General features: G+C 54.0%; 2 protein-coding genes across 2 annotated transcripts; one reads left to right on the forward strand and one right to left on the reverse strand.

The window, feature by feature from the left end:
* The first annotated feature begins 527 nt into the window (after nt 1-527).
* LOC104543008 (active breakpoint cluster region-related protein-like) lies at nt 528-4,376 on the forward strand. The gene is made up of 7 exons (XM_010187499.1): nt 528-725; nt 844-953; nt 1,149-1,288; nt 1,745-1,879; nt 2,149-2,254; nt 3,762-3,909; nt 4,094-4,376. Exons 1-7 carry the CDS (start codon nt 528-530, stop codon nt 4,181-4,183), a joined length of 927 nt encoding a protein of 308 aa, XP_010185801.1. The 3' UTR covers nt 4,184-4,376.
* A 2,948-nt stretch (nt 4,377-7,324) lies between these two features.
* On the reverse strand, nt 7,325-10,617 carry TIMM22 (translocase of inner mitochondrial membrane 22 homolog (yeast); the record flags this gene model as incomplete). Its single annotated transcript, XM_010187500.1, has 3 exons — nt 7,325-8,265; nt 9,359-9,431; nt 10,421-10,617. Coding segments are annotated over 3 exons (347 nt in total), but the record flags the coding sequence as incomplete, so codon positions are not given.
* Between the last annotated feature and the right edge of the window lie 499 nt (nt 10,618-11,116).

The raw sequence follows: 11,116 nt of genomic DNA on the forward strand, positions 1-11,116 counted from the left end.
CCCCGCGTCCTGTCCCCTTCCCTGAGGGGACATTAGTGCCAGGCTCTGCCCCTCCGCCCGCCCTGTGCATTACAGGGGTCGATGGGGCTGAATCGATACCACCAGCTATGGACCAAAAAACCCCAAAAGGCAAGTGCACCCGCCTCTGCCCAGCCCCGGGGCCCAGCACAGCACGTGCCAGGGCCTTGGGAATGTCAGCACCTCACCAGGCACTGGGGCAGCATCACTGAGTCCCCCGTTAGCCCCAAAGCCAGAAATAGCAGAGCCCGTCATTCCCAGGGGTTATAAATAGTCTTGGCTATGGGGAGACGTTGTTTTTCTGCACGGAAAACGCTGCCCTAGTTCTGTTTCATCAATCTGCCACCAAAAATAGGCCTGATTTCTTGGAAATTTCTTGCCGTTTGTTTGTGGGTTAAAGCACTGCCTCGCAGGGACTCGGGGGGAAAACAAGCTGAGCCCACCAGGTTCTGGGGCACGGCCAGAGGGACCCTAGACCTTCCCTTCTCCATCCTCTTGCCACGGACAGCATGTTGCCAGGGAAGAGCATGTCCTGTGCTCCACACAGTCTGTGGGTTGGGGGCTTCAGGGGGCACCAGGCTGGGGTGGTAGCAGGGCTGGCACAGGGCAGTGTCACTGCAAAGCTCATGGGCCATCTCTCCCTCCAGCTGGACCCACAGGCCGTGCAGACGAAGAACTGGCACATGGATGTGATTGAGATGAACGGGGTAAGTGGCGCTGTGGGGACCCACAGCCCCTCGCGTTGATGGCAGCCCCTTCCCCTGTGTGAGGAGAAGGTGACGGGCCAGGGCCGGGCTGCTGGACCTCACCCCCTGTCTCCTGCAGATCAAGGTGGAGTTCTCCATGAAGTTCACGAGCAGAGATATGAGCCTGAAGAGGACTCCTTCCAAAAAGCAGACCGGTGTCTTCGGGGTCAAAATCAGTGTTGTGACAAAGTATGTGCGGGTATGGGGTTGCCAATCTGCTCCCCATGTGGGTGTGGGGTTGTGGGAACCTGAGGGGACCTGCTCCATCCTTGCCAGCCCTGTCCCTGCTGCCCATCCTGCCCTTGCCCTGGGGTGTGCAGGGCTGGGCTGGCCACCATGGGGTCCCCTGGGAATGTCTGATCACAACTCTGCTTCCCGAGCCAGGCGCGAGCGCTCCAAGGTGCCTTACATTGTGCGCCAGTGCATCGAGGAGGTGGAGAAGAGGGGCATCGAAGAGGTCGGGATCTACAGGATCTCTGGCGTTGCCACTGACATCCAGGCGTTGAAAGCTGTCTTTGATGCAAGTGAGTGTCCTGGGAGGCAGCAAGCACTGAGACCCTCCCCATTCCCCTGCTCTGCAAGCCCAGGGTCTGGTTATTGCACTGCATGTGTGCAAAATGCACCGGTGGGCCCAGGAAGGGGCTGGGGGCAAGGAGGAGGATGCAGCTGGGAAAACAAACACCCAGAGGTCCCAGCCTTGTTTATGCCTTGGTGTCTCCAAGCCGTGGCTGTGCCTGGCCGGCTCCTGGGAGACACTGACTCCAGGCAGCGGTGCAAATGGATTTGCAAATTGTTCCGTGTCTCATTGCCCAGCCAGGCGGGAGCTGCTCGGCTCTTCCCAGCCCCAGCCTGCGTAAACGGGGCTGCGAAGCCAGCGATGCTGTTCCTGCTCTCCAGCCAGCAGCCTGCCCAGATAGCTGGGGTGACATGGAGGGTTGAGGAGGCGCAGGAGGTGTCACATGTGGGTGCTCTCTGGACAGATAACAAGGACATCCTGGTGATGCTGAGTGACATGGACATCAACGCCATCGCCGGCACGCTGAAGCTGTATTTCCGTGAGCTGCCCGAGCCCCTCCTCACTGACAGACTCTACCCTGCCTTCATGGAGGGGATAGGTAAGGGCTTGGGGATGGGGTTGGTGCTCATGCATGGCTGTTTGGCATTGCCTGCTCTGGGACAGGAGACTCCCAAGGGTCCTTCCCAGCTCAGCCCTGTTGGTCCTGGCTGTCCTTGCTGGCTCCAGGGGCTCGTGGTGCTGCTCTGGGGCGCAGGCAGAGCCCTGCGAGTCAAGGCCATGCAGGGAGGCATCTGGCCATGGCAAGTCCTGCTGCTGCGCAAGATGTCACCAGCCCCTGTCCTCAGCCCTCTTTCTCCTTGTCTCCAGCCCTCTCGGATCCTGCTGCCAAGGAGAACTGCATGATGCACCTTCTTCGCTCGCTGCCTGACCCCAACCTCATCACTTTCCTCTTCCTGCTGGAGCACTTGAAAAGGTAAGGCATGGCTTGGCTGGCCCAGCAGTGGCTCCCAGGGTCTGTGCAGTGCAGATGATGGGTGCAGGATGGGTCTGTGTTGTCACTTTGCTGTGGAGATGGAACGTGAACAGAGTTGAAGCCGCTGTCAGCTTCCTGTAATGCCTGCATGGCCGCGGGGTGATCCTGAACTGGAGGCAGATGGTGCTGTGCTGGTGCAGAGCGGGGCTGTGGGCGGCAGCTCCTCCTCCCACACCCCATAGGATGCTGGAGGGATCCTGGAGCCATTCTGCCCCACAGAGCAGCCCCCAGGGCCACCAGCCACGGTGCCAGTGGGGACCGCACAGTGTGTGGCCGTTGACGCGGGCTGGCTCTGCAGGGACCACACGTCCTCTGACAAGATGTGGCTCTTGGCCGCTGCCGCCGGTGTGCAGCTGGGGGGATGAGCTCTCCCTGGGGAGCAGCTGGCCTCGGCACAGGATAGGGAATCAACTGGGAGCTGCGCAGTGTCCCCCTTAGTGGGGAAAAACTGAGTTCTGCATCCCTTCCCACCAGTGCAGCAGTAGCCTCTGCAAAACTAGGTGCAATCGTCCCTGTAGCTTGTCTGCAGTGAGTGGCCAAGACCCAGAGATGGTCAACTCTGTGGACGTGTCCCAGTGCTGCAGTTGATGCCCCCTGTTGCTTGTCCCAGAGCGAGTGCAGCAACATGTGGTTTGCCAGGCTTTATCTTGGCCCAGATGATCCCGAGGACAGGCAGTTCTGGGGCTTGCTGGAGCCCCAAAACCCGTGGAGGGCACGGGGCTGTGGGCAGGACGGTGGTGCAGCATGCAGAGCCTGGCCGGAGCTGGCCACGAGTTTGGGACTGGGGCTCACGGCTCATGTTACTTGCATCATGAAGTGTTTGGTTTTGTTTTTTTTCTTTCACTGGTTTGGCTAAGACCAAACAGAAAAAGTGATTGGTGCTGGGGGTTGGGGAAGGAAAAATCCGTTTCCATCCTGAGAACTGGGCACAGCCAGTTCCCACATCTGCTCCCCTGGCCAGGGCTCAACTGCGCAGCCTGGGCTGGGGAGCACAGCTGCCTCCTAACATGGCAATGTTGTGGCCCCGGTTCCCTCGGTGCGGGCTGGCTGGGGTCCCGTGGGGTCGGAGGGATAGGGAGCCTTGTGGGGAGTGAGTGTGGGGAGGCACGGGCTGGCGTGGAGCTCCCCATACCCTGCAGGGACTCGGGAAGGGTGGAGGCTCTGCTGCACTTAAGCAAGTGAAGGCTCGGTCGCTGCCACATCACACCCGAGGCTCCCAGCCAGAGGCCCCCAGCCAGGCCCCGCGGCTCCGGCGGAGGCCGTGAAGGGGGCAGAGCTCCCTGCCCTGCACCTGGGTTTGCCGGGGGCTGGGAAGGGGAATGGCAAGCTGGAGATGTCCCATGGGAGAAGGGAGATCAGCACTCACCCCCGCATCGCCCCGTGGCTGCCTCGCTCCGGGAGAATGCATTAGGGGCTCACACCCCCTCTCTCCCTCCATACCCCACAGGGTAGCTGAGAAGGAGCCCATCAACAAAATGTCTCTCCACAACCTGGCCACGGTCTTTGGGCCGACACTGCTGCGACCCTCCGAGGGGGAAAGCAAGGGACACCTCACCCTGGCCTCTGACATCTGGTCCCACGATGTGATGGCCCAGGTAAGACCTGTGCCAGCAGTGTGGGGGCCACACTCCACGCCAGCACCCCTGGGGCAGGTCATGGAGGGATTTATCTGTCTGGTTAGGTTTGTCTCTCTTTGCTGGATGTGGCTGCACAGGGACAAGCTGGGAGGTGGCAGCTCTGCCCCTTTCTGGCCTAACACCCCCCATTTGCCTGCTACAGGTCCAGGTCCTTCTCTACTACCTGCAGCATCCTCCCATCTCCTTCACGGAGCTGAAACGCAACACACTTTACTTCTCCACGGACGTGTAGCCTGCGGGGAGAAGGCACCAGCTGCAAACACTCCCAGCTCCCTGCTGGGGGACACAGACTGGATCGCAGCCCCCCAGGGAGACCGGCCCAGACCCAGGACCGTGCCGCCTGCAGCTCCTGTACAATCGCGTACCAGTGGCCCGGTCCCACCCCAGGCGCCATGCCTCTCTGTAAAGTAGTCGTGTCTTATGTCCCTTCTTGTGTTCAAGAATTGTTTTTATGTATATTTGTTCAACGGAAGAGGTAGTGACTGACAAGGGCTGTGGACACAGGCTTCCCCCTTGGCTAGTTTTTCTCCTGGACTCCTTTCTGCCCGCTCACTCCTACCAGGGCCCCCTCGCCTCGCCCAGCTCGAAGCCTGCAGCGTCCCATGAGTGCCTGTTTTGCCTCCCAGCTCCCCTGCCCCATGCCTGCATGTGCAGCACTGGTCTGCTTCAGAGGCTGGGAGCTCACGGGCTTCCCTCCCCGGCGATGGTGACGACCAGCTCTGCTTTGGCTTGCTGCCTGCGCAAACGTTGGACCCTGTGCCTGGATCCTGCCCTGGCCCGAGCAAACCTGCGACCACGGAGGAGCGAGGTCCTGCTTCCTCCTCTCCACGTCTCTTCTGGGTGCTTTCAGGCCATTCCCCTCTTACAGCCCTTGCTCTGTGCTTTGCCTGTGTGCGTGTAGCGTGGCGGTTACTTCCCTCGCCGTTTCTCGCCTCCGAGTAGCATTTTGGGGTAACCCATCACACAGGGCTGGAGCGAGAGGTGCTGTGCTGGTCTCGATCCACAGCAGCCTTGAGGGACGGCCAGATCTGCTCCCTCCACCACGGGCTGACCCCTGGTCTGTGCTGTGGTACTGACAGGATCCCATCAGGGCGTGTGGGTTCCACAATTTCCCCAACGAGCCCTGGTGGGGCAGGGAACGGGGTCCCTGCCATTTCCGTACACATGTATCCCTGCCATAGCGTGGTGTGCACGCCCCTGCCAGCCCAGCACTGCCACAAAGGTTTGCCGGTGCTGGCTGTGCCCTGTGGCAGAGACTGCCAGGGCACCAGTGTCCCTGCCACAGCCATGAGAATGGGGAGGTTTTTGTTTCCCTTCTTGGCCTTCCCTGCTGCCCCAAGCACCAGGCAAATGGCAGCACGTGGCCCTGCTTCGGTGCCAGCCAGGCTGTGCAGCAGCTGGATGGTCACCCAGCCTGGAAACCAGCGCAGACAGACGGGAGGAGGAAAGCCTTCCTGGCCCTCACTGCCGAAGGCAGAAGTGCTTTGTTTTCTTTCTCACCAAGCAATTGCTGCTGTGTTAGCCGTGCCCAGCCAGCTCAGGTCCATTTCAGTGAGTGGCTCCAGGTCTTGACCCCCAGGCTGAAGGCTGGAGTTGTCACACCGTGTCCCAAGGCAGGACGGCCACATGCTCACTGCCAGGCCGTGTCCTGGCTGCCTAAATACTTGGCTTTCGATATGTCCCCTGCCCTCCCACCCTCCCAGGTAGGTGCTGGTACCTGTTGGGACACAAAACCTTTCGCTCCGTGAGCTGAGTCCATGTTCTCGTGGGAAAAGCCCCCTCCCTGATTGCGTTGGCCCTATGCTCTCCTGTGCCAAATGGAGATGGATGAGACGTGACCAAGCGTATCCCTGCTAACAGCAGTGTTGCCTTTTCACCCCCCTGACTGCCAGACTGTTCCAGGTAGAGCCCGGCCGCCTGCCACTGATGCACCAGGTATGTCCTAAGCCCACCGCCCCAGGGAAGGCAGCACCCGCTGGCCCTGCACCAGCAAAGCAACTAAAGGAGGGGAGGGCTTTCGGGTCCCCTCTAAAGGGCTCACACTCCAGACCCTGCTCCTCTTGACTACCAGCTAAACTGAAGGGAAACAGCGTTGCAGAGAACAACCAGGTGTTGGTCTTGGCCCTGGACCCAGGAAGGAGGCCGAGTTTTAGATCTGACCGCACAACGGATCCCCGTGTCTGATTTGTTACATATGTCCAAGTCTCTGTCCGTGATACTGTCGTTCCAGACAGAGACTCTGTACAGCCAAATCCCCCCCTTCCCGCACGACAGTGGCTGGAGGCCTGGTCCACACAGCCCCGGCACAACAGGCTGTGGCTGTCCCCGTGACTGGCTTTTGCTTGTCCCTACAGGAAGGAAAAGAAGTGGGGGTGGACTCTTGCAGCTACAGGTAGAATAGAACTGTTAATTAATATTTGACTTTCAAAAGTTGTTAAGGATATATTTTTGTTTGTGTTCTGTTTCAATTTCTGTAGATTACAAACTTTAAATGGCTGTAAACCATGTGAGGAGAAAAAAAAAAAGTTAATAAAAATGCAAAGCTCCAACATTTGCACAAAAGGAGCCCTGTGGTGTTGCTGTTTGCACTAACTGATCACCTTGGCATCACAGCTGCTGCTTTCTGTCATTAAAATCTTGCTAGCTGCACTTCAGACCAGTGGTATAAGCACAGGCATTGTGCTAGGCAATCTTGTAAGAGACATCTTATGGTTTGGGCTACATCCTTGCATTTCAGTATGTTCTGGAGGGCAAAAAAAATGGACTCTCTGGAGCCAGTCTGTTTAATCAGCCCAGAATTACTCAAGCTTAAAATACAGCTGACTTGCACAGCTTCTGGCCTGAGGATACTGAACAGGCACAGCAAGGGACATCAGGCGATCTGGAAACCTCATCTGATAGATCACATGGTGCTGTCTCCCCACTTTCCATGTGGGAATGGGAGACAATGTGCCTCCAGACTGACCACGGACCACTGGATCAGCCAAGCCACCCCACTAGGATCGCTCTTCCAGGTAAGCAAGTGCTGTCACCATTTTAGGATGTCAAACTGTGGATGCAAAGGAGGAGAAACGGGTGGGAGAATCCCCATTAGGTGTGTGCACTGAATCTGAAATCCTGCTGCCTCAAAAAACACGAGGTTTGGGTGTTTGCCCTTGCGGAATGGCTCAATGAAGGTTAAATTCAGCCTAAACTATCCTGAGTTTCTCAAAAAGGGAGCAGCTCCTTGAGCTAATGAACAGATGTTTCGACTTCAGTACCAATGTTCTGCAGAAATAACACTTCACTTTCCCCAGTAGTCACACTGGGGCACTCGGAGGTGGTACAGGGACATGATGGGAAACAGACTGTGTGCTAAGTGAATGCCCAGTTATCTGTCTAACAGTGGTTTATTCTCACAACTCTGCTTTCTAGTCTCACCATCGAACTGCTGGAACTAATGGTGTGAGCCTGTGGCAATTAAAGCAGTAGCATGATTACTTGTACTCCCACAGCGAGGTTAAATCAGGCTAGCCAAGTGGCTACAGAGAATTATACTTCTGCAACAACCTCTTTTTTCCCCCCTTAAACTGTTTTGTTCATCTGCCAGTAACCACACAGTTTTAAGGCTAAGGATTCCTTTTTGCTTTTCCCTTTAAGACATGGTAGAGAAATCTGGCTCTCATCTCCGTACTTGAAATAAGACAAGCTGTACAGATGGTAGTTTGTCTTCAGCTGGTATTTTAAGAAAAGCCTGGAACAAACTTCTTTCTCCACAGGATCTTACCCTCTCCCCAACCGAGTAGCAAGCTGCAAACTGGTAACTGTTAAACACTTGCAGCACATTCAAACACACGGTAACCTAAATCACTGCATTTCTTTTTGAAGATTGTCCTCCTGCTTCTTTTGATGCTAGCAACAGACTTAATCAAAATCAGACCCAAAGGATCGAAAAAAGCTGAGAGTCCAGGCTTGTTTCCTGGAAACTGGCAGTCAGCTGATCCGTCCTGGAGATACTGCTCGCTGCGCCTGGCTCCATCCTCACATACTCCCGCAAGTCTGCCTGAAGCAGCAGGCCAGGGCTCAGAGCCAGATTATTGTTAGTCATTCAGGAAAAGCAGCCAACGCCATCCAGCTTGCACCGATTTGGACTCCAAAGGCAGTGGAAAGGTAAGCCTGATGGTTCTTCTGCCGTGATGCAGGCTCTCAGCAGCAGCACTGGAGCAAAAGGGAAACTTGCTCCCAAGGGATCCCACGGTTACCGTAGATAGTAATCAATTGCGGCAGAGAAAGCAGCAAATCCACCACAGCCGATAACCCCTGCCTTCAAACCAGCTGCAACACAAAAAGGGTGGGAAAGAATGAGACAAAATGGGAAAGCTATTTTACTTCCAGTAACTAGCTTATGCTGTGCTGACTTGAAGAGCTTACACACGCAGGAACGTGGTGGTCCTCTGCCAAGGAACACTGGCACTACCACGGCCCAAGGCGAGGGGGAGAACCTGGTACACACAGGACTAGCACAGCACACTGGCTGGGTGCTGTGCTGCTCGGTCTCCCCCCAAAGGGCTGGAAGAGAAACTGCCAGTGGCCACTGTCGATTTCATTGCGCTCTGATCCGAGCACCGAAAGTGGCTTTGCTGTTGGACAAGGGATGGACAGGAAGAGCAGCGGCAGCTTTGAAAGCTCTAAGAGGATTAGGTCCAGGACAGACACAACTTAACAAGCTCAATTAGAAGCACTTTCAGTAGCACTTTCTCTTCTTTTATGCTCTGTGGACCTTTTTATATTTTCTTAAGGAAAAGTGAGAGAAATTTGATATTTCTGATGAGCAGAGCAGCTCTCTTCCTACTTCAGTCTTTTCTCCAGATGTTGGTAGCACTCAAAGCTTCCCAAAGTCCCCATTAGTGCCTGCTGGACTAAAATCCTAGTGCTCCTGCTCTTTTACAGCTAAATAGAATTGTCTGTTTGAATTGATACATGAGAAAGGAGGAAAGCATTTGACACACTGTACAAATTAACAGTTACTGCCAGTGAAATAGTATACACAAGCAGAGCTCTGTTAACACAAGAGCTGCAGCGTCAGAGAACTGCTCAGTATGTATTTTTGGCTCCCTCCTCATGACACCACAGAAGAGTGTGGATAGCTAACACCATTTCCTGACTTTTCTTTCAAGTCACTTCTCTTGATTTTCCTCCAGTCTCACTGTCCTGTACGACCAAGCCTTCCCTACCCACATACATCTTTCAAGATGACAGGAAAGCAATAGAAATAGCCGTTCTGCCAGTCTGGAGTACACTCTCATGCTGACATCACCATAACCCCATGCAAAGGGATTTGTAGTGTGTGTTCCATTAAAAACACCCCATGCTGCATAGCCAAATGAGAGTTTTATCACAGAAACAGTTCATAGCAGGCACTACCAACCTCTGAAGCCGATTGCTCCTCCTGTGATGCAGCCACTAATAACACTATTCTTCCAATCTGACTTTCCACGATACTGTGGAATTAAAAATCAGAGTCAACAAGTAATTATGAAATAAACACTCAGTATCTGTACTAACACCAAGAAAGAGAAAATGACCTTCCAGCCCATTCTCGTCTGAGGATGCTTTTCCCTCTATTCTCAGCAGATGGCCCCCTGCACACTCAAACTTAAGACTTGCAGGGCCAGGAGCAGGTCACCGGGAGAGGTAAGACAAATCCATATGGTGCAATGCAGTGCTACAGCACAGACTCTCAGGTGAGCAGATACAGCCCCCAGCTCAGAGATTTCAAAGGCACTATAACCACAACTGCAACACTGAGCCTGGCCATGCAGCCTGGTTCTCAGCACAGGTGAGAGCCACAGCACCCTGCTGACAAAGATGTAGTATTTCCCTAGCCAGAGCACGCTAGTTTTTCACCAGGCCAGAGATCTCTTTGTTCTGCTCCACTGTGCAAGCAGATACACTTTTCTTCTAGATGAGTAAAGATATAATCATGTCTTTCAATTAAAAGGCAGTACCGAACTTCATAACAGGCTAATTTTCCTATTTAAGGAAATGGATGCTAGATTTACCACTGGGCTGCACAAGGTCATTTCTTGCTGTAGGGACAAGACGAAAATAGGGCCTGTTACTTAACCATCATCAAAGGATCCCTTTCTGTGTATGGAATTTTTAGAGGCTCAAATTACCATGCTGCAACCCAAAGGTTGATGTTTTAAAGTAACAAGTACTTGTACTTAGGGTTTCAAAAAGTAACGCTTATACTTGCCAGTACATTCAGGACTTGAAGCTGCATGTTCTTCTGCTCATTCTGTCAGAGAACAGCAGTTCTGAAGACAGGTCTCAAAGCTGAAAAGCTTTGACAGCCAAGAAACAGAACAAACTAGACTACTCCCTTGCTCCATTACAAAGGGGATATACATACTTATTTGGATCAGTAGAAGAGATTATTAAGCCTACAAGAAAATATTGCATAATACTTAAAAAAGTTGTTACTCACAGATTCTACCACACATTCAGTGCAAGAGAACATGGCGCCCACAATGGCGAAGTTCTTTGCGTAGGATATGCCTCGCTGCCCCATATCTTTGAGGACCTCTTTTGCAGTTGGTGTGCGGTATGGATCCTTGGGATCAAACCCAACATTGGTGTCGATGCCAGCTGTGAAGACACCAAATGCGCCTCCCAGAACAAATCCTGTAAAAGAAAAAAAAAAGTAAAGCAAACCTTGGCTGGATTTGAGCAGCACGTTCTCCACAGGCGCCAGAGCATCCCCGCTCCCACTATCTGTCAATGCCACAGAGTAAGAGGCGCAGTACAAGAGCACAAATGGCCTGTCTCTGGATACCACGGACACTGCTGTCGACACCCACCTTGCTGACAGACTGTGCTGAGGAAGGACTGTGAGCACCTCTTCCTTTCCAAGGAAGAGAGACAGAGATCTCTCTTTGGGGCCTGCAACAGGTTCTGGAGGAGGCTTAGAGGGAGGAAAATAAAACACGGGGGGACCCTGTGCTGCAGCCTCTTCTCCATCCGGAGAAACAAGGAAACACCGGTGTGGAATTAAAAATCAGAGACAACAAGTAAATATAGAATAAACATTCAGTACCTGTACTAATATCAAGAAAGATTAAATGACCCCCATCCCTGACCGCCCCCACAGCTGCCTACCCTGACCACGGCCCAACGTCCCGTC

Source organism: Mesitornis unicolor, unplaced genomic scaffold, assembly GCF_000695765.1.
Source record: "Mesitornis unicolor isolate BGI_N332 unplaced genomic scaffold, ASM69576v1 scaffold34106, whole genome shotgun sequence".
Lineage (NCBI taxonomy): Eukaryota > Metazoa > Chordata > Aves > Mesitornithiformes > Mesitornithidae > Mesitornis > Mesitornis unicolor.

What these genes read in the sequence shown, in the direction of transcription:
- LOC104543008 (XM_010187499.1), top strand. Translation starts at nt 528, where the DNA reads ATGTTGCCAGGGAAGAGCATGTCCTGTGCTCCACACAGTCTGTGGGTT. An exon ending in ATGTGATTGAGATGAACGGG is followed by an intron (nt 726 to 843) that starts GTAAGTGGCGCT and finishes TGTCTCCTGCAG; the next exon opens with ATCAAGGTGGAGTTCTCCAT. An exon ending in GAAAGCTGTCTTTGATGCAA is followed by an intron (nt 1,289 to 1,744) that starts GTGAGTGTCCTG and finishes CTCTCTGGACAG; the next exon opens with ATAACAAGGACATCCTGGTG.